This window comes from Canis lupus, chromosome 9, assembly GCF_011100685.1.
Source record: "Canis lupus familiaris isolate Mischka breed German Shepherd chromosome 9, alternate assembly UU_Cfam_GSD_1.0, whole genome shotgun sequence".
NCBI classification, from domain to species: Eukaryota; Metazoa; Chordata; class Mammalia; order Carnivora; family Canidae; genus Canis; species Canis lupus.
In genome coordinates, this window is record NC_049230.1 from 59,466,738 (window position 1) to 59,489,489 (window position 22,752).

A 22,752-nucleotide genomic window follows, 5' to 3' on the forward strand; every position below is an offset into this window, starting at 1 on the left:
CCATCTCCTGGTGCAGCCACCACAGCCAGCCTGGCAGCCTGGCACGCAGCTGTCCTCGTGGCTCTCAGGATGCACACCCCTCAGGGGCAGCCGACCTACCACCTATGCACTGGCGACTGACCTGCATCCCCAGCACTCTCGGTGGGAAAGCCAACCCCCAACTGAGCAGGGCTTGCACCACGGAGCAGAGGGCAAGGGGCTGACAGCATGGCCAGGAGATAGCGCTGGAAGGAGTAGGTGCCCGTGCTCCTGGCTGACCAGGATGGTGAACAGAGGAACCCGTGGGCAGGTTGGGGTAGCAGATATGAGGAGCTGGCAAGCATCGTGGTCTGCGGTCCAGAGCCATTTTCTTGGTCTAATTCGTTAGCCACGCTTTCACAGTCCACAGAGTAGAGTCCTTGCCTGCTAGTCTTTCAAACCCTGTTACTTCCAAGTCCTCTTTCCCCTTTTCCATCACCCCTCTTTCTGCTCTCTCAGCCATGTCTGTGTGTGCGAAGGCAGATGCTACTGTGGTGGTCCCCCGAGTCCAGCCCCTCTGGCTCCAATCCAGGTTTTGTGCCAGCAGCAGTGTGACCACAGGCTCTTCTGCCTTCAGTCCTGGTGGAGTGGCTGTCCAGAAGTTGTTAGGACTCATTCTCTGCCATTCCAAAGGCAGCAAAGTCCCTAAATTGCCGGTGAGCTTGTCAGGTGTGCCTGGAGAGGGTGACTGGCGGGCCTGTCTTTGCAGGTGGACTCACTTTTTCAGAGCCCAGGCTAGCCCAGAGACAGCTTTCCAATGGAAGGTTAACAAGGCCAGGGTTTTCTCCTCTGAGCCCACGTGTTCGATTTGGGAGGGAATCATGCCAATCAAAGAGCTCAGATTCTGGAAATTCATAATGAGTGGAAAATTCAGGAGAATTCTGATTAAGCCTTCCCAGATACTATACTATTCTTGTCATCCCCAGGAGCCTGAGAAGGCCAGAGAGTTCCACACCGGCATGGGGGTGAGCAAAGGAGGGTGGATTTTCTGATGCACCATGGATGGGCTGGGAGGTGTCAGCCACTGGGAGAAAATCCAGGTTCACTAGCAATGTGCTGCCTAAGCTATGGCACCTGGTCTCTGTTCAGCACAGGTGAGGATACCTGCAGGACCAGGGACCAGGGGCAGCTCCCTCCCTGACCAGCCCCCTTCCCCTACCTGCCCTCCCAGGACATTTGAGTACTTTAACAACCATTTGAGTACCTGTTATATGGTAGGCATTGGATGGTCTAAGGGCAGTCGTGGCAGGAGTACAAGCATGACTTGCTCACTGCGTGCCAGGCACTCCGCCGAGACCTTGGAGAAACGTATTCCAACTCCAAGCACTGCTAGGCAGCTCCCACAGATTAGCCCTCTTAGTCCTTTTGTCCACCCAGGGGTGTCTCAGAATCTCCCCTCACAGAGGGGGAGATGGGCCAGAGACAGGGAGGGTGGAGACTTCGTACAGCTTAGAAGTAGCAATCAGGATTCAAAGCCATGTTGCAGGTGACCAGAGCTCAGGTCTGCACCTCAGCTCTGCTGAGAGTGTGGCCCCTTTGTTCTGGTGGCCGTGGTATCTGCTCTCACTCCTGTTTCCTGAGCGGCTCTCGCTGCAGGGTCTTAGTGTGCCGTTGACCTGTCCCACCCCTCCTTCTACCAGGGCACTAGCCCACTATACCCCTACATCCCTCAGTTTCTGGGGTCACGTTTTGCCCTCCTCACCAGCTGGTCTGTAAGGCACGGGGGGCATCAGAAAACATCAGCAAGCATTGAGATAGGCAGGCCCTCTGGTCCTCCAGAGTGTAGGGCTGTCCCTAGGATTCCATCCCCAATCACGGACTCGCCCTGTACTCAGAAAACTTAACCCAAGTTTTCAGGGCCCTGGCAGAGTCACCGCCTCCCAGGCCCCCCTGCCCATCACCGAGCCTCTTGGACTGGAGGTACCTGCCATCCTCCACCTCAAGGCCTGTGCTTATCACCCTGCAAGACTCTACTAAATGCCCCCTCTGATGAGGCAGGAGTGATTCAGGGAGCCCACCACCCCCAAAGGACAGAGTCCCATCCTTTTGTGCCCAGCACACAGTTTGTACTCATTCATTCCACTTTCTCTTCAGGGGCATCTGCTCCAGGCCAGACCCCGTGCTGGGTGCTGGGTGCTGCTGGGTGCTGGGGGCAGGGAGGACAGGTGGTGCAGGGGAGTGCCATGGATCAGCTCCTGTCTTATCCACTGCCAGGAGTGTCCTGCCTGTTCTGTTTTCCAGACAGAAGCCCATCAAGCTGTCGGGGCCACGTCCAGCACCCCTTCCCCCAGAAAGCCTCCCTGACTCCTCCAAGCAGAGCTGTTCCCTTCCTGCTCTGGATTGGCACCATCCCCTTGCCGATGCATGGTCCAGTCCAGAGACAGGGACACAGTATCTGCCTCAACTCTGTGACCTTGGCAGCCTCAGAGGGCCTGGCACAGATGTCTTACCCAGGGAGAGTTTGGGGAATGACCCCAGTGGTGAGCAAGTGGATACATGAAAGGTGGCGAATCACAGGAAACAGTGGGCAAGGCTCTGTGCACTCCTTGAGTCCAGTCAGTTTAGCGGAGCAGGAGGACCCACAAACAGGGATGGCTGGTGTTGCGCCGCGCCTCTGTTCCCTTGTAAACCCCATGTGCAGCGCTGTGCATGAGCGACAGGCCTCCTGTGTCCCCCAAGTCTGTGCACACTCAGCGGTGTGACAGCAGGGCCTCTTTGCCAGAAGACTGGCCAGAGCCTAAAAAACAGCATTTCTTTTAAGGTCTGTGCTGGAGCAGCTCCGAATCCAGCTTCCTGCCAGGGAAATATTGAGCCCAGCAGGGCAGGAGCAGGAAATCTGATTCAGCGAGACCAGAGGAGGCATTTTCTCAGATTAGAATTCTCTGTGCCAAAGGTGGGGAGTTTATCACAGTAGGGAAGGGGAAATAAAACATAAAATATTGAAAATAAATTATATCCCACAAGCAAGATCCTCTGGGAAAATCGACTTGGTGTCAGGGGCCATGCAGGGAGTCCCCACCCCATGGCTATGGGAATGCTATGCCAGGAGCTAGCTGCCTGTCATGTGACCCCCCCACCAATCTCTAAGTATATGTGTGAACTAGGTAAATTATTAACCTGGCCGTGCCCAGAAGGAAGGAATGACAGGGACTAACCAAGAGGTGGCACTGGAAGGAGGGGCTCTATGGATTAGATTGGTTTTCATTATAACGTGGACGACGGTGTGGGGTGTGGGACTCAGGCCTCTAGCAGGCATCACCTCACTTAATCTTCAACAATCCTATAGGACTGATGCAGTTAGTATTATCTCCAGGAAGCCAGTGCTCAGAGAGGTTAAGCAACTTTCCTGAGGTCACTAGTCAGTGGCAGAACAAGAATTCCAAACCAGGTCGGTCTGATTCTAGAGACCAGGTTCTCCCTTCAGTCTGCACCTCTCATCACACCCTCATCATCATTTACACCTGGTTCCTGAGGCATCTGGTGGCAGCTGCCAGTGGTTTGGGACTGCCTCTCCCTCATTCCTGGCTAAAGTTCCTGGCCACTGCCTGGATTTGAGACTTGGCTTTCTCCCCAAAATAAACCTACAGAGTCCCAGATTCCTTAACACTGTGGGGGCAAACGTTGCAAAAGCAGCGATGATGCTGCCCAGCTGGATGGCTGCTGGGTGTCGGACAGGGTGCACAGTAGGTGCTTGTGTTGTTTCACAGGATCTCACCCAGACTGATGCACTAGGGCCTAGACTGCCCGCTTTTCAGTAGGGTCAAGGGCCTCACTCTAATCCGCTGGCTGGTAGGAAGGATTCAGATTCAAAGCCCTGGCTTCTTCTATCTTACCTCCAGCTCCCCTGACCCTGGGGCAGCTTGGCATCAAGTGCTGCATGCCAGCCTCCTATACACTTGATCACACTGACCGTGTCCCTAATTTAGGTCATCGTTTTCCCAGTCTGCTTAGTTCCATGTCTTCTGGAATATTGTATCACATTTGTTTGTTTATACTGCAGAGAATTATAAAATGTAATAAAAGTATGAAAACGGAATATATAAAAAGGACTTCTCCCAAGGGATTGTTGATTATATTCCACTTGAAATGCAAAATGTGGTAGGGGATTAACATTGCCTGGAAGCAGCTGAAACTGAATTTCTGAGAATTTGCTGCCCATCAGCCATATGGTTCCATGGTTACAGCTACCTCGTTGGCCCTCTCTGGAATGCTCCTGTCCCAAACTCCTCCTAAGTGGATCCCTGTTTGCACTTTCTTAGTGAAGTAGACAATAAATGTTCGCAGAGGGACAGTAGGTTGGATCTTGGCAAGATGGTGCCTTGAGAGGCCAGGTGGGATAAAGTAGCAGAAGCCAGGAGACAGCAACTCTCCAGGTGTGCTAACCCAGGGGATGTTCTCTCCATAGATTGGGGGGGGAGGGGGCAGGAATGAAGCTTCTGCCCCCCAGGGCTGTCTGCCAAACACTTCCATTTGCCCAAGCCATGATGGCCAGCTAAGAATTCTTCTTCCCCTGCTGCCCTCTGGTCTTTGTGACTAAAACTCCTGAAGCCTTGGAGTTTTTTGCCAGGCAGAACTCTGAGTTATTCTTTTATGTCCTCTTTAATTCCTTCCTTCATTTATTCAACATATAGTAAGGCATTTCGGCGGCCAAGCCCTGTCCGAGGCCCTGGGGTCACAGGGGAATAAGATGCTGTCCTGCCTCTGTGGCCCTCATGGTCTGGGAGAGACAGTCAGCAAACCCTATGGAAAAAGAAGTGCTAATGGATCTAAGTGTACTGGCCGGAGAGGGGCCCTTAGATGTCTGGGGGAAGCAGGGCAGGCTTTTCAGAGGAGGTGACATTTCTGCTGGATCTTGAAAGGTAAGAGCCAGAGGAGGAGGGCATTCCAGGTAAAGAGAGTAACATATAACATACATAATGGACAGGAGAGGCTGGCTCCTCAGAGAAGATGGGGGCTAATGTGAGGAAGCAAGAGGCCAGGAGGCAACCGGTGAGGGCTGGGAGCCAAACTGCAGAGGTGGGAGGTGCCTGAGTCTTGGGGGAACTGGAAATGTGTCGTGTGGGTGTCTAGGAACCAGTGAGGATTGTATTTGAGGGAATGGCACCTGGGAAGATTTACTCTGGGCCACCGTGGGAAGGGCGTGGAAGCAGGTGAAGCAAGGAGACTGCTAATGAGGCTGCTAACCTGCAGTCAAGAGCTAGTGGGACTCTGACTTAGGATCCTGCTCATGGGGGTGAAGAGGAGGGAAGGAGCTGAGAAAGACCTGGGAGACAGACCCAACTTGGTGGTCTGCTGGATGCTCGGAGGAAATAAGGTACAGCGACCTCCACCGTCTCTGTCCCGCTGCTGCCCCAAGGCTGTCTACCAACCACCTTCCTTTTTCTGCTCTCTCTGGGTCCTGGAATTGGGGTATCCATAGCTTATTTCACCCTCTCCCCCATCCCAGGGTGTGAAATGTTACGGCTCCCACTCTCTGGGTTGCCAGCTCCCCGGTGTCCCAGGTCATCTCTGCCAAAGATGATGTCATAGTATTATGCTCTGCTGACTTTACGGGCAGCACCTTAAAATGCAAGCCTCTCCCCATGATGGATGGAGAACATCCAGTTGTTTAGCCAACCACTTAGAGTTTGTTGCCAACCTGCAAGAACCACACACAGGCGCCTTGTTAGGCCTGTTGCGACAAGGACCCCATAAATAAACAGCAGAGCGTGTCTTGGTGCATCAGGGCTGGAGAATGGAAATAGAGGCACTATATAAATAATACATATTTACAAAATATATCAGTATGTTAGCGTATGCAGCCATAACCAAATCACCCAGTGTAACAACCCGAAAAGCTCCGAGGGTCAGCCACGTGATTGGCTTCCATCCATCAGTGTGCATCAGCATTAGAAATGACCACCGAAGGGAGGAGGTCCTCCTGCCCACTGACCTCGAGGCCTTTGAATTGAGCCAAGTGGTGAGATTGCAGGTGGGCATCCTGACACACAGCCTTCCTGCCAGGGTCTGAAACCAACTGCGGCCGTGTGTTCCTACAGATGTCTTCAGGTCTGCCGCCAAACAGAAGGCTGATTAGCAGCACGTTGCAGGATGTAATGGGGTGCACCTACAGGAGGATGGCTGGCTAGGGGGAGAAACAGATTTTCAAATCATGCAGATTCGCCTTGGCTCATGACAAGAACCAGTGGGTTGACTTTCCAGGTGCCTCTTACCAGGGGTCTGTAACTTTCAGCCTTTCACGCTGAAGGTAGGACTGGGTTTTCAGGAAGTCCGTTCCCTGTCTCTGCTGCCCCTTTCTGAGTTGTGAACCCCAAGAGGCACCTGGCTGTAGCATCTGGAGTTCCGAAGAATCAGCTGACAGAATGGCCACTGGAGCGGGCGCCCCTCCCCTTGCTCGTAATGGCACAATGCTGGATTTGAGTATTTTAAATGAAAAATATATGCAGTTAGCTGTGCACTGACAATGTCCTTGAGGATTTGACAGTGAGATTTTCCAGCAGTTGGTCTTCGTTAGGATCCTGGCGGTGTTTAATAAGGCAGTCGAACTGCTGGCACCTTGGGTTCCTGTTTGTTCTCCGAGGGCTCTGGGGCTGCTGCGGTAAGCACATCGACCAGAGCTGATCATTACAAGGGCGTACGCCACCATGAATAAAAATGTCACACGTTTTCCCATCTCACAGCGGTACAAAATGTCAGTCCTGTCAAACACACATTGCGGGGAGCTGTGTGCAGTCCGTACAAATTGGAGAGCTGCATATTCCCCCAGCCTTCTGATATTCTTCATTTGAAGCTGAAGAAAAACAGTTGTTAACCTATTAGCTAGGATTTTAAACTCTGCTGAGGCGGTGGAGGGGTAGACTTTGACACAGATAGAAACGTATTCCAGGGTCCAGGAATTTTAAAACCCTGTTCTCCATCCATTTGTTACAAGGGAAGAAAAAGAAAAAAAAAAAAAAACCCGTCTGTCAAGTGAACCTGTCTTTCTTTAACAGACACACTGGGGAAATTTGGGGATGTTTCACATCTAAGCTTCCCATTGCTTCCCACTTTCGCATTCCACTCAAAAAATCTCTTGCTTTTTGGGATGACCCTGGGGGATGAACCTGTTGGACCAGGACACCTCTAGGTTGGGAGCTTTTCCTGATCAAAAGCATGCCAGAAATGTCGCCAGCCTTACGGACTGAGTGACTGGAGTCCAGGGACAATGACTCGTTGGTCCAGGTTAGTCAAATGCTGGGCCTACCTAATCATTTGGTACCAGCTCCACAGTCTGGGGCAAGCATGTGGTGGGCCTTGTGCCCAGAGCCAGGGCTCCAGGTGTGAACCAGACACAGCACCATCTTTAAGGGGCCCCTGTCATCAGGGGAGGGAAAGAAGAAAGAGGTCTGACTCTGTCAAGCCAGGAAGAGAGGGATGGCTTCCGGGAAAGGGAGACACGTGAGGGACGAGCAGGGTCCGTCAGGGAGGCCGGCATAAGAAGAGCACGCGGGGTGAGCACAGCTGTAAGGAGCGGTAGCACGTGAGGGACAGGGCAGGTCTGTATCAGGCTAGCCAGAGGGGCTGCTTGTGGAAGGCTGGGTCATGGGCTTGGGCTTACCGAGGACAGCGTGTGGGGCTGCGACCAGCTTCCCAGGCCGCAGGTGGATGGAGGGGGCCGCAGGTGGCAGGGAGAGCCGCGTGAAGGCTGTCGTAACCTCAGACTCACTATCCAGAGGCTGCCATGCAGTATCTGTAGGACTACAAAATCAGGAGAAGATTTTTATTTTAATTTGCTGGTGGTGTACTGCTTGGGGTGGACATCGTTCTGGAGATGATAAATTAGCCTTAGTTTTGCTGAGCTGGCCCTGGCCCTTAAATGCACTGAGCAAACCCTCACTGAGTCAGGACGTAGGCCTGGTGAAATGCAGGTGGCTGCAAAGAGGGACCTTTCTGTGTGGTCAGAACCGGCTCAGCTGGACCCAAAGCTCGAAGGATATTGGGGGAGAACTCCCCGAGGAGAGGGGCACACCCTTAGTCCTGACGAGTTCGGTTTTAGCACCTTCCTTCTGGTGTTTGTGTGTTAAGCACGGGGTCAGCCATGGCCGGGCTCAGCTCCTGGCTCCGCCACCTGTTAGCTTAAGGCCTGGACTGGACAAGTCACTGAGCCACGTAGCCTCCGTTTCTTCATCTGCCCGATGGGGATTTTACCTTCCGCGCAGGGTTGTTGAGGTTGTTGGAGATCTTACATGGAGAGCTCCTGGCACAGGACCTGCACAGAGCAAGTGCCAGTATCTGAGGGGTGTTCTAGAAGCCCCTCCTCATGTCCCCCACCTCCTAGGCGTGTCACCCAGGCCCCCTGATGACACCTGCGGTGGCTGCCCTGGGGTCGGCGGCAGCAAAGCACCGCCTCCAGCTTCTGTCTGGGCAAGAGTGGCACATGTCGGGGAGCGGCCCCCCGCATCTGGGCCTGACCTCCCCTGACCTCGGGCCGCCAGTAGGACCTATTCCGACCAGGAATAGGTCCGACTATTCCCCTATTCCGACCAGGCGGCTGCACCTGACCGAAAACCAAAGACTCCCCCCCTCCTGGCCCTCTCCGCGCTCGCACACACCCCGTGTCCCCCGCTCCGTCCCCCAAGCCGCCGGGTCCCTGGGCCCCTCAGCCCCCCTCACAGCTGCTTCGCGCTCTCGTTCAGCCTGTGAACCTCCCGTCAGCCAAGCTCCTTGCGCGGGACGTCATGGGGATCCGGACAGGGCCTCAGAGCACGGGGCACTCCGACTCGGCCGCAGCCCCCGCGGCCAGGCCTGGGCTCCCCCCGCTCGCCCGAGAACGGCCAGAAGGCGCCGGGGACCGAGACGACGCGACGGAGGACGCGGAGTCCCGAGCGCGCCCTCCCCGGGGATGACGCTCGCGGGCCCGTGGCAGGTGCCGCGCCTTCCCTGAGGGCCACCGGGGGTCCCGAGTGTCCCCTCCCGGACGGCGCCTCGGGCGGCGGGGCACAGGGCACGCCCGGCGCCGCAGACCAAAGGCCAACCCCAGCGGCGGCCCGGCTGCGACTGTCGTGCGAGGCTCAGCAGAGGCTCCGGTTCCCCCGCCCAGAGAATGGGGGTCACGGCAGAGCTTGAGGACTGACTGGGATATTCGGAGCAACACCGGCCACCCGGGGGCCCCAGGAGGCCACCCCTGCACCACGCGCACCGGCCCAGCCTCCCTTTGCAGTGGAAAAGCACCTCGTCGCCTGGTGTGGGCAGCTTGGAAACTGCCTCCTCGGCCGTGGTCTGGAAGTCCACCCTGGCCCACATCTTGCAAGAAGCGTCCCTCCAAGGTGACAGCCTGGAGCTGATGCTCACACTCAGGGCCCGGAGATGCCAGGACCCCATCTCGGGGCCCAGGGCCCTGCCCTGCACCGCTGGCACCAAGCGAGGGCCACAGGACACCGGCGCCGCCCGGCCCCTCCAGCTGTCCCCGCTCAGACTCTGAAGCAGAGGCCAGCACCTGATCCTCTCCGCAGGCAGGACTGGCTCCTGCACAGAGCAAGGATGACGAGACGATCATAGGTAATGACAGGAGCTCTAAGCAGGTAGGAGCCGTGCCCCAGAACGCTGGGTGGGCATTTCACTTTTTTTAAAAGGTTTTATTTATTTATTCATGAGAGGCAGAGACGCAGGCAGAGACCCAGGCAGAGGGAGAAGCAGGCTCCTCGCAGGGAGCCCGACGTGGGACTCGATCCCGGATCCCGGGGTCACACCCTGAGCCGAAGGCGGACGCTCAACTGCTGGGCCACCCGGGCGCCCTGGTTGGGCATTTCAAAGGAGACGCTCCACACAAATATTAGCTTCAATACGCTCCTTTTCAGAGGCATATCAAAAGGATTCCTTTTTTATTTCCGTCTTGCATAATAGCGGCTTTCAGTCCCAAGGAGTAGAAGAGCCCTGCTCTCAGCCCAGAGACCCTTTGTAAAGCCACAGAAAACCTTGTCTTCCTCTCCCAACCGGGGCCATTTCATGCATAGGTCAGAGCATCGATGTGGCTACTAGCCAGGAAGATTAACCAGGTGAACTCTTGCCTCATTAAATAGTGACAGAGTCTAATTGTGAATTTTCTTTTCTCCCTCTCTATTCCCGGCAGCATATCTGGTTGGGTCATATCCCTAGGACAGAGAAATTCCAGGCATCTGGCCAGCCTCCCCTTTGGGGACACCAGGGCCTCCTCCCGGTGGATAAGACAGAGTCTGATGGGGGAAGAGACAGCTCAGCACCGTTCAGAGATAGGACCTGAGACCCCCTTTGGGGCTGGCCTCAGAAGCCAGCTCTCTCCTGCCTCCAGCTGCCATGAGGCACATCCACCTTCTCAGCCCTTGGAAAGGGGAAGTGTGGAGTCCCTGGCTGACTCCCTAGGCAGGTTACCTCCTCACCCCAAGGTTTGCATGCACAGCCTTCTGCCTTCAGCAAAGCTGGTTGGTCCCTTTGGTCTCAGGCATCTGTGTTCTTCTGCCCCCTTCCCCATGCCACCAGTCTCTGGTTGGTATCTGGCCTGGCTCCCCACTGACTTTGACATTTCACCTTCTGTGTGGCCTTAGGTAGCACCCGTTTCTCTACCCATACCCCCCATGCCTGCTTTCCCAGAAGCCAAATAGGGATACTGATTGTGACCTTGAAGGGATGGACCAAGGTGTGTCCTCCATGGGGACTGAATAAATCCACGCTTAGCTTCCTGAACAGCTGGCCCCTCCCACTTATATCACAGGACCCCTGCCCCAGCCCACGATTAACTCGAGGTGATCTCTTTGACCCTCTTCTGAAGGCCCAGCAAGCACTGCTCTATGTGACCCTGAGAAAATCTTTGCCTCCCCTCATCTGTGAAATGAGGGTAATGACCCTCATTCCCATCCAGAGGATTCCCCCTGGCTAGCGAGTGAGCTGGTTAGACACTAGACCAAGAGGCAGGAAATGCTTTGGCTCTGCACACTATGTGGGCTGAACCTTCCCCTGCCCCTCCCTTGCACACATTGCACTCTCTGCCCCCGCTCCATGCCAGTCAAGCATTTTCTACCCCATAGCCCTGTGCAGGGGACCCGCTCATCCATGCTGCCCAGGTAATTAAGTTGATGTTCTAACACAGCTTCCCCTCCTGACCTTTTGGAAACAATGTGTTTTGCTGCATCAACAAATTAACTGCAAATCAGATGCTGTCCTCATAAATGTGGGTTTCATAGCCAACGAGCATACTCACCTGGCCCACATGGCTGACAGATACAAGTGCCAAGGGCCGGGCAGGGGCCAAAGAGTTCCTCTTGTCTTTGGGACTTCCATGTCAATCACACTTCCGGGCTTACCCTCTCATGTTTACATCCTACAGTAGTTGGTTGGCCAGGGGTGCTGAGTTCACAACATGGAGGCCTAGCAGGGCCCTGCGTCTAGGGGGGAATGTCTGTCCTGAGAAGCCCACCCATCCTCCTCCCATCCATCTTCTACCCCAAGGGCACCAAGGCCTCTGATAGGTTCCTCCTTGCCTAAATCCCTCCCAGCTGCTCTCAATAAAAAAGCCACATTTCTTAGCCTGACATTCAGGGCCCTATTTTATGAACCCCCCTCCACACACACACCAGCTCACCCAAGGTCATGGCCTCCCTTGTCCTCATATTCATCCTTGCTCTAATCATTTTGGGCCACCATGGTTCCCCTGTACCGTGCAATTGAACTCCCTACCACGCCCAGCCAGTAAGAAGCTCCTCCTTTGTACCTGCACTGACCTCTGCAACCCTCTATCCCCTTACCTTGTAACCCCTTCTATCAGAGAGGGAGCCCTCGGAGGATGGGACCATGTCTTCGCTCACTGATGTGCACAGTATATGCCACTGCGTATTGAATGAACAAATGAATCGTGGGCCTCCTTTGGATAGCCCTGGAAAGAGCTCCCCAAATAAGGAAGGAAGGAGAAGATGTGAGTCACTTGCTCATGAGCCTTTTCTCTAAGACACAGGTCTCTTAACAGCAGATTCTGACTTGGGACGCCTGGGCGGCTCAGCGGTTGAGCGTCTGCCTTCAGCTCAGGGTGTGATCCCGGGATCCAGAATTGGGTCCCACATCCGGCTCCTTGCGGGGAGCCTGCTTCTCCCTCTGCATGTGTCTCTGCCTCTCTGTGTGTGTGTCTCTCTCATGAATGAATGAATGAATGAATGAATGAATACACACATACATACGTACATATTTAAAAAAAAAAACAGATTCTAATTTCAAAAGGATTAGCAAAACCCTCTCAGAAAGGATTCCAGATGACTTTAGAAATTTGGGTTGACAAGGAGAGTGCAGTATCCTTTTTTTTTTTTTTTTTAAAGATTTTATTTATTTATTCATGAGAGACACAGAGAGAGAGAGGCAGAGCCACAGGCAGAGGGAGAAGCAGGCTCCATGCAGGGAGCCCGATGTGGGACTCGATCCCGGGTCCCCAGGATCAGGCCCTGGGCTGAAGGCAGCGCTAAACCGCTGGGCCACCTGGGCTGCCCAAGAGAGAGTGCAGTATCCTAAGAATACCTGCTGTTTTAGTTCTTGCTCCTAACTGTGTGGTCTCATACTAGTCCTTAACTTCTCTGGGCCTCCTATTTGCTGCCACTGTAGCCAGGAAATCCTCCTCCTCCGACTTGCCTCACTGAGGTATGTGAGGCTTAAAGGAAAGAAGAGAAGCAGAAATGCTTTGAAAGGAAAACACATGATGTTAATAAGAGAGATTATGATTAATCCAGTCACCTTCAACAGCGCCTTGCTGACAGCACACTTCCTTGGAAAACCGAGGTCTTCACATCCACAGGACTTTTCTGGGAAGGCTTGTGAGTCCAATAGGAGAACAGAGGATTGGCTGGTCCCATTCATCACCAGGTGCTGGGCCAGCACCCCACAGCCATAATCGCCCTCCCACTGCATCCCCAAACCAGTGCTTGTGACTCAAGAGTTACATCTGTTTTACTGGAGAGTGAACTGAGTCTTCGATTTAAAGAACCCAACCAAGTGGCAGAGCCGGTATTGAACTCAACTAGAAAGAAACAGAGCCAGGATCCCTGGATGGCTCAGCGGTTTAGCGCCTGCCTTCCGCCCGGGGCATGATCCTGGGGACCCGGGATCGAGTCCCACATCAGGCTCCCTGCATGGAGCCTGCTTCTCCCTCTGCCTGTGTCCCTGCCTCTGTGTGTGTGTGTCTCTCATGAATAAATAAATAAAAATCTATTAAAAAAAAAAAAAAACAGAGCCAAGACACAAACTCACATCTTTCTAGCCCAGAGTATATTTCTGGGGGTTTTAGCCCAAATACTCTTTGTACTCTAAGAAAGATGTTTCTCCGAGATATAGGTCAAAGGCCACCAGACCTTACATTTCTTGAGGCCAAGAACTGTGTCTTATCTTCTGAACCTCTGGGCCCTGGTTTCAAGCAATTGCCCCATGAGCATACATAGGGGAAATCTTTCCACTCTGTGGGAATGAATCTGCTTCCCCGACTGGACATGACCTTCAGGAAAACAGGTGCATGTATTGATTATCAAGACCTCCAGCCCCACCATCCCGCATCCTGCCCCAGCCCAGCTCAGGAAGTGCCAGATGAATTCTCGAATGGAAGTCTTCTTAGCAAAAGACTGCCAAAGGTCCAGCCTTTTGAACTCACATAAGAAACAGCAGTCAGTGTAGCCACATTTTGATCCAGCCAGGGAACTGAGGATAACATACGACGGGATTGCCATGCAAAGTGCCTGGACCTGGCCCTCACTGTTCTCTGCTCCTTCGGATTTAAGGCTCTTCTCGTTTTGCCTTGACCTACTCCAGCGGTGGAAAGATCACTGGATCCAGAGTTGAGGCCTGAGGCCCACGAGTGGGTCTCTTTACCTCTCTGCGGTCTGTGTCCTTACCCACAGGTGGACATTCTTCTTGCCACTAGGTCCACGGGAAGAAATGAACAAGCTGGTACCTGCCCTGGACTATTGGCTAGGGTACAGAGAAGAATGAGAGCAGGGCTTCCACCCTCAGGAAGTGGGTGGTGGAGGGGGCAGGGCGGTTGTTCCTGGCTCACCTCAAAGACTTTCAAGTGTCCTGGCCAGATCTACAGCCACCCCAGGCCCCACTCATACCATCGTAGCCTCCACTTTCAATTAATCCCCAATTCAGCTTCCAGGCACTGGGCCCACGTTCCAGAAAATGATGTGTTGAGTTGATCCTTCCCTAGCTGCTTTCTTCACTTTTTTTCCCACCCAAATCACCACTGGTCAGTCACCCCTGAGTCCTCTTCTAATTGTCCCCAGAGTACTTGGTTCTATCCAGCCTGTGTCTTCAGCTGCCATCCCACCCCAGCAGGCTTGGGAAGCTCTTGGAGGGGTGTGTCCACTGGTGCCTGGCCCTGTGAGAAGCGCCGTATACCCCAGTGCTGAGGCCCTAACATATGTGCCACATTACCCTTTCACAGTGTCTTTAAATCCCCCTGAGACTTACTCTGCTAGCTTCTAGGTTGGGTGTGATCAAGAGTCCGCTTTCTTCCCACCACCTATAAATTCGGTTGCACTTCCTGGTGACAGTCAAAGGAAAATAAGCTAATTATGAAATCTAGAAAACTAACCTTTTCTGAGTCTCTATATGCGCCAGAAAGTTTAAGCCAAAAATCATTTGCTGAGCACGTCTTATGTACCAGTACTTTGCTAGACCCCAGGATAAACAGAGAAATGAGATGAAGAGGCTGAGAATGACGTTGGCAGGGAAGGGCAGGGAAGGCCTCCTGGGGGAGGTGGTGCTTCAGCCAGACCTCAGAGGACAAATAAGAGCCACCCAGGGTGAGACAAGAGGAAATGGGAGGGTGTTTCAGGCAAAGGGACTAACATGGAAGCACAAGAACACATGAAGCCCTCCGGGAGAGCTGGAGGGTGACCTGGGTTGGATGGGGGCAGTGGGGCAGCAGGGAGACTGGCGGAAGCACCACAGATGGGCCGGCAGACGTCTGTGGGTGGGGCCCAGAGCCTGGAGGGCTTTGGACACTTCATGATCCAGGGGATATTAGCAGCTAGTATAGGGAAAGTGACTCTGGGTTCAAATAAATTAGAAAAATAGGATATATAAGAAGAAAAGTTAATAGCGTTTTGCCTGTTTACGGTGGGTTTTTATTGCAAGACTTGGCAGCCTTTGCTGTGCTAACTTGCATTGTGAATCTCCAAAAGGAGTGAAGCAGTAGACAGCATTTCCCAGACTCGTCAGGCTGGGGAACCCCCTTTTCTTCCTTCACACAACGCGTCTCTCAGGATGCACTAGGAGATGCTGGCCTTCCACTGAGATGACTTAAGCTGGCGAGTGACACAACTGGGCGTGTATTAAGTCCGCTCTGGAGCAAGCGTGGAGATGGATGGGGAGGGGAGAGGCTGGGGAGGGAGCCTGCTAACAGTGATCATTGCTAATGTCTCCTGACACTCTGGGAAGATCGTGGCCCACATGGTCTCACTGAATCTTCGTGGCATCCCCCTTGGGTGGGGGTGGGGGCGGCTGTTACCTACGTTTGCAGATGAGGAACAGAAGGCTCAGATGGTTAAATCCCGGGCCTGTAGAAATCCAAAGGGTTGGGGGAGCTGAGATTCAGTCCCAGACTATCTGACCCCAGCGGCCGCCCCCTGAGTGCTCCACCACCCCCACCAGCAGAGCTGGAAATAGCTTGCTCAGAGGCGATGAGCCGTGAGGACTGTGGGTTGGAGAACGGGTCACCCAGCAGAGAGTGGCCAGAAACAAATGAAGGAGGGGCGTTGTGTGACGGTGCAGGGGGAGGGAGGCATGGATGAGGCAGCAGCCTGTGCACAGTATAGGCGGATCCCCTCTCCCCGTCCTTTTACTTTCCCCCACTGAGCAGTGTGGCACTGGGGGGCTCCATTCCTTTTTGCCCCATACTTACCCTGTAAACCTGAAGGAGAGGAAATAGGGTTCCGTGGGTTGCCGTGCTTATCTCATTGAATGGCATCGCCACTCCCCAGGTGGCCTCCAACTGAAGGCAGATCTTTGAGCATGGTTTGGCCCACACTGCCAACTAACAGCACAGGACCCTAGAGGCCACCCCCCTGCCCGGTGTACCTCCATCCACACATGTCCCGGGTGTGCTATGAGGAGCACCCAATCCTCTACCAAGTCCTTCTGCCAACTCTCCCCTTAGGCCACCCTGCCTGCCCCTGTGCTAGACACCAGGCATCCAGGGACGCCTGAGATGAGATATGGCTCCTCCTCTCCAGGAGTTGGGCACCGAGAGTGAGTTCCAAAGTATGTCTGGTATCTAAACAATCACTCCAACCAAGTGAGGCTCTAAAGCCCCGTCCAAGAGAAACGGCAGGAGCCTCACACGCAAATTACATGTGGAATTCAAAATGTTTTGGTCACTACATTAAAAAGGTAAAAAAGAGACATGAAATTCATTTTATTTTATTTTATTAAAGATTTTATTTATTTATTCATGAGATACAGAGGGAGAGAGAGAGAGAGAGGCAGAGACACAGGCAGAGGGAGAAGCAGGCTCCATGCGGGGAGCCCGACGTGGGACTCGATCCCGGGTCTCTAGGATCATGCCCTGGGCCGAAGGCAGGCGCTAAACCGCTGAGCCACCCAGGGGTCCCGAAATTCATTTTAATAATACTTATTTAACCAAATAGCCTAAATATTTTCATTCCAGCATGGAATCAATATAAAAAATTGTTCAGATGTTTTACATACTTGTTTCAAACTAAGTCTCTGAAATCCAGTGTGTATTTATGCCTACAGCACGTCTTACTACGAACTCACCACATGTGACCATTGGCTGCTGAAGTGGGCAGTAAGGGTCTAGACTTTGTCAGATAATATACTTTTGTGGACAGTGTGGCTGAATGGGGAGGAACCAACCAGAAGCCTCTCGGGGTTTATGGAAGGTCCGGGGTCTTGGTCTAGCACGGGTACTTACTTCCTTACTCTGCCTCACCATCTGCCCCACCAGGGTATTGATGTGGGCAGGCCGTTGAAAGGACAAAGCTTGACTTTCCAAAATAAAGGGTTGGAGGATAGAGCCAAGAAGCCTGTGCTCTGTTGGTGTTTTATTCAAATCCTGATTTCAAAAGCCAAGCGTTTTGTGTAGTTTTATTTGTTCATCATTTATTTTGCAGAAATTTTTTTCCAAGGAACAAGGATGAGTCCCCCAAGGAAATGAACACTTGAAAGTGCAGGGAGCCAGTGAGAGGGAGACACGGGGTGACGAGTCCCTCATAGCGGGAAGCACCGTTCAGTGGGAGCACTGCAGGCAGCATCTGACCCACTATCTTGAATAACAAGTAGACATTTGCCAGGCAGGTTGGGACAAGGGAAGTCATGCCGCCTTGAGGGGCAGGCAAGAAAACAAGGCCTGAGAGCCGGGGGCCATTTGAGGGTCTGCCCAGGTGAGCAAGGATGAAGGTTAGGAGGGGTCTGTGTGGGGCACAAGAGCCCAGGTCTTGGACGACTTGGAAGGCCAGCCCAGAGCCTTGTAGCCTTGTTGCACGGTCACCCAGGGAGACAGGACAGCAGAGGTCTGGAGGCTGGGGTGCAAAGGGCCACGTTGTGTCTTAGAAGCTTACCCCGACCTGTGTGGAGGCTGGCTGGAGAAGAGCCAGGCGGAAACCCTGCTGGGAGGTGATTACGGTGATCCAGGCCTCAGAAACTCACGTGCAGGACCCAGTGCCCAGTTGACATGGGGGTGAGAGAGCGGGAGGCATCGAGGACGTTCCTCGGGTTTCCAGCTTGGGTAACTGAGTGTTTCCTCTTGTGCGCCATGTGTGTAAGATGCATTAAACCACCTCCACATGTACTGATGTTTTAAGTTTCACTTTAACGCAGCCACAAAGACTCCGTCCTACTCGCCTGCCACCTCCCAAGATACAGCGCTCGAAGCCCGTGAGTAGCCGGTGGTTGTGCCCTCCCACCTAACACTGCCTGAACCACCCTCCCCGCCTCACTAAACCTCAGGAGTTTGAACTAAGCTGCCTGGCAAAACAAAACCGGGAATTGGGTTTTCCAGCTTCCCTCTCTGCGTGGCATGAACCCGAACTTGCATTTTCTGGGCTTCTCTCTCCTTTTCCTGGACTGGTTTGGCGACTTGCAGGTCAGAGCTGTAGGTAGCCACAAACCACTGTGTGGTGTGTTTGCCGTGTGTGCATCCTTTGAGCACGTCTCCTAGATTGAGTCCGGTTCTGGCCAGTGAGCTTTGAAGTCTAGCTCCAGCAGCTTCTCCCTCACAAAGGAAGCAGAAGCCTGACAGCAGGGGTCTCGTTCCCACCAGATCTGGGTTTGGAAAAGCATTTGATGTCCCTTGGCGAGGGCAAAGGCTACACCCAGAGAACCTTAGGCTGGCTCTGGCAGAGGCAGGCCTCGTGTGGAACTCCACTTGCCCCAGTGAGGTGCCAAGTCAGGGCATAAAAAAAGCGGACGACATGCGACATCCCCCACTCCCCCACCCCCACCCCGCAATACCTGGGAATGGGGCGGGCAAGGCAGAGAGACTCATCTGAGGTTTTTTGGGGCAGATGCCATGGAAAAATATGGGGTATGGGGCCCCGTTTTCCTTGGAAAGTCAGCTCTCGGTCATGCCAAGGCATAACCACTGTAACAGGATCCTTGAAAGTGGGAGACTTGCCAGGACCATTTGGTGAGGGCTTTTTATCGAGAGGAGAATTTCTCTGTCTTGTTCAAAGCAACCACAGCTCCTACAGCCCAGCAAAAGGGGTCAGGTTCCCGTCCAGCCTTGATCAGCGTTCCCGCAAACTCAGGTCCCGATCCCTGCCCTTCCCCTTTACCAATGCACAAGTCCGCATCCATCCTGTGACACGTGGCCACCGAAGGGCACAGGTGGCCTGGCCCCACAGTGCCCATGCCCAGCATCGATTGGGTGGCTGCCCTCTGTGTGGATGCTAGAAAATTCTGTGGCACTGTTTTCCTTTCCTTCCCTCCTGTGTGTGGGAGTTGGAGGGCAGGGGAAGTTGGCAAGGATTCAGATACCTTCACCTACAGTTGCCGCCACAGACAGATCCCTGCCGGACCCAGTCAAACCATGGTTAGGCCAAACCTGATCAGCACAGCTGTGGAGGGCTGCTGGGTGTTTCTGCTCACTGTCCGTGGAAGGCAGGCACGGCAGGAAGAAATGGCTTTGTGGGACAGGAGGTCCCTTCTGGGCTCAACCTTGTGTGAATTAGTGAGAGCTTCAGTAGAGGCCTGAGCGTGCTAATTTGCGGACCAGGGCTGTGTGACGTGGGCGAGTACCGAAGCTCTGAGCCTCGCCTCTCTCCAGCGTGTCCTCACCCAGAGCCTTTGACAGAGGGAACGGAGGTGACCCCTGTAAAGCACCAAAGACGGTGCCTGGCACACGGCAGTGCTGCTTACTCTTCTCAATGAGTTTTTAAACCTTACAACCTCGAAGGAAAGACTCTATTTCTGAGTGACTGTCATTTGCCCGGGACCCTTTATAGTGAGCAAGTCATCCCCGCCGGGTCTCATAGTAACTCTATGAAGTAAGCATCGTCTCCACCCATTTTAGAGACAAGAAAACTAATGCTTGGTAACTTCACTCAAGTCCCTCAAGTGCAGATAGGAGTCATCGGACGTGAGAACCCGTGGTCTTTCCAGCATCCTGAGCTCCCAGGACCCTCTATCTGCATTTCCATGGAGTCTGTTGTATAAAATACTGGGGCAGTAGGGCACCTGGTGGCTCAGTCAGTTAAGGTGTCCACCTCTTGATCTCAGCTCTGGTCATCACCTCAGAGTTGTGAGATTGAGCCCCCACATAGGGCTTTGTGCTGGGCACGGAGCCTGCTTTAGATTGTCTCTCTCCCTCTCCCTCCCTACCTCCTCTCTCCCTCTCTCTAAAAAAAAATAATTTCCCTCTCAAAATAAATCTTTTTTTAAAGAAAGGTGGGGGAGGGGCACCCGTGTGGCTCATTCGGTTAAGCATCTCTTTTTTTTTTTTTTAAAGATTTTATTTATTTATTCATAGAGACAGGGAGAGAGGCAGAGACACAGGCAGAGGGAGAAGCAGGCTCCATGCAGAGAGCCTGATGTGGGACTTGATCCAGGGTCTCCAGGATCACGCCCTGGGCTGCAGGCGGCGCTAAACCACTGCACCACCGGGGCTGCCCAGCATCTGACTCTTGATTTCAACTCAAGTCATGATCTCAGGGTTGTGAGATCGAGCCCTGCATCTGCCTCCATGCTCTGTGGGGAGTCTCCTTGAGATTCTCTCTCTTCCTCTGCACCTCCCCCACTCACAGTCATACACGCACTGTATCAAAATAAATAAAATCTTTAAAAATAATAATTTAAAAAAACTTCAGCTTTAAAAAAAATAAATAATAACAATAATTGTAATCAGGGGATCCCTGGGTGGCTCAGTGGTTTAGCTCCTGCCTTTGGCCCAGGGCGTGGTCCTGGGGTCCCAGGATCGAGTCCCACATCGGGCTCCCTGCATGGAGCCTGCTTCTCCCTCTGCCTGAGTCTCTGCCTCTCTCTCTCTCTCTCTCTGCCTCTCATGAATAAATAAATAAAATCTTAAATAATAATAATAATAATAATAGTAATTAGCAACCAGCTAGGCTTCCTATGGAATCTCTAGGGCAGTATTGGGGCTTGGCAAGGATACAGAGGTGAAGAGAATTAACATTTACTGGGAACCTTTTCTGCGCCTAGAACTGTGCTGGGCACTTACATAATTATGGTCTCCTTTGTCCCTACAGTAAGTAGCCCAGAGGAGGCAGAGGCTATTTCCCCAGCTTACAGCCAAGACCACAGAGATAAGAGGCCAATCTGGCCTTGGAGCCCAGGCCTGTCCCTCCTTAAGCCAGGGGGTTGCTGTCAGAATTTCATGTAGAGACCTAGGGTCAAGGCAGGCAGGGGCCCTCTTGCAAAGCATGATCTGGGGCAGGATTGTTCACCTTGCAAAAACTCAGGTATTGGAGGCAGCTAAGTGGACTCACCGCGTTTTCTCACCATTGTGGGGACTTGTGCAGACCAGGGGAGGCCCAGCCACACCCACTGGCAGCTGAGTACTTGGGAAGGCAGACATGGCCTTGAGAAAAGCCCAAGTAGCATTTGCCTGTGTCACCACACTGGTGCAGGAGGCTACCAGCCTGGTACTTGGTGCTGTACCTGCCCTGGGTTATGGTGCATTCATGAGGCAGAGTGCCTAGCAGAACTGGTTTTCCTGGGCTTGCAAGTCAGAGAGGCCTGCCCTGATCTGAAACACAGGTTAGCATGTATGACTTTGAACAAGACATTTGATTTCTCTGAGTCTCAATTTCATCATCTGTGAAATGGGTTTAGTAACACTGCCTGGTGAGTAGTGGAGTCACATGTGTGTAGTGCCTACACAGTCCCTGGCACGAAGTAGCACATATACCCTACTCCTGTCACCCCAAACGCCATCTGCCAAGCAGGGTCACTATGGGACTAACTTGGGAGTCCTGGAAGGTGTGTGCTCTCTGGGCTGAGCAGTGCCCTGTGCCCCCGAGTGTGTTAACTCTGAGTCCGCTCATGTCAACCTTTCCAGTGGGCACCACCGTCCACTAGGGATGAATCCGGGAGATGTGGGGCATGGAATCCCTCAAGGGCCTTGAAAAGAATGGCCTGACCAGCGCTTGTGTCAGGAGCCTCTGGCCCCCAGCTGGGCTTTATTGGGTACTTAGCCACAAACGTCTGGGCAGGATTGGGGCTGTTGGCCCAGGGTGGCAGGAACATGGGGGTAGCCATTCAGCCTTTCTGGAAGGAGCTTTGTAGCACGGCACCTGTGGCTGGAGTTTAGATGTTACCAAAGGATTTAGATTTTCTTTTCAAAAAGAAGAAAAAGAAAAGAGCAGAAGAAAGCCTTGCCAGTGTCTGGTGGACTAAGGGGACTGGGTTGGGGCGCACAGGGGAGAGGCAGGCTGTGGTCGGCCGCATGTGAAGTGCTTTATAAGCCCTGTATTTATTATTTCTTGCTCACCATTAAAATCAAATGTACTTGGTGCTTTTGTATTCAATACACATTTAACCCTGCCGACTTAGATTTCTCAGGTTTTAAATCCAGTGGGGGATTGGCTGGTTTCCCAACTTTCCTCGCAAGTCCCCCTTGAACAGAGCTCAAAATCCCTGTTTAGCATTTTCTCCCCTGGTGCTGCTGGGATCCCAGCACTGCTGGGGCTAGTCGTTGTGTGTGCGGGCGGTTTCTCCCCTAGCCCCAGGCCCCACCCCTCTTAAGCGCCCCCAAAAGATGGGTGTGATTTGCTGAAATGTGACGGGCCAGTTGTCGGCACCGTCCTGTGATTCGGGCTTCATTAAACCATTTTGTCTGCGTGTGTGCCGGAGCCTGGTTGCGGCTTTAGCTGACCGTCTGCAGCCGTGTGTGTGTGTGTGTGTGTGTGTGTGCGCGCGCGTGTGTGTGATTCGTGCATGTACCTTGGACTCCTGCGTGTGCCTCAGTGAGTGTGTTTGTGAGACTGCGTGAATGTCGGCGCCTTGAGGTCTCTGTGAGTGTCTCGGGGTGGTTGTCTGCATCATTTGGTGCCTGGCTTTGTCCACAGCAGCCAGGTGTGTGTGACTCCGGGCGTGTCTGTAGCTGTGCAGGTGACTGACTGTCTCTGGGTGTGTCGCGCCTCCCTGCCCCCCGGCCCCCTGCCCCCTGCCCCCCTCCCCCAGGCCTCCCCCTGCTCTGCGTTATCATCCCTAATGAAGCAGTCTCCCCCATCGATCCTGCTGATTGCCAGCCCATTCCTTTTGTTTGCTGGC

At 53.4% G+C, this 22,752-nt stretch overlaps 1 protein-coding gene across 15 annotated transcripts in view; it reads left to right on the forward strand.

Moving 5' to 3' along the window:
• Nucleotides 1-22,752, forward strand: part of DENND1A (DENN domain containing 1A) — a 509,324-nt gene that overhangs the window by 463,784 nt on the left and 22,788 nt on the right. For 11 of the 15 annotated variants that reach the window (XM_038549421.1, XM_038549408.1, XM_038549417.1 and 8 more), the window contains one exon: nt 17,842-17,898. The exons of the other annotated variants lie outside the window; for them this stretch is intronic. In XM_038549421.1, coding sequence (XP_038405349.1) covers nt 17,842-17,898 — 57 coding nt within the window. The remainder of the gene's footprint in view (nt 1-17,841; nt 17,899-22,752) is intronic. 15 annotated transcript variants of the gene reach the window in all.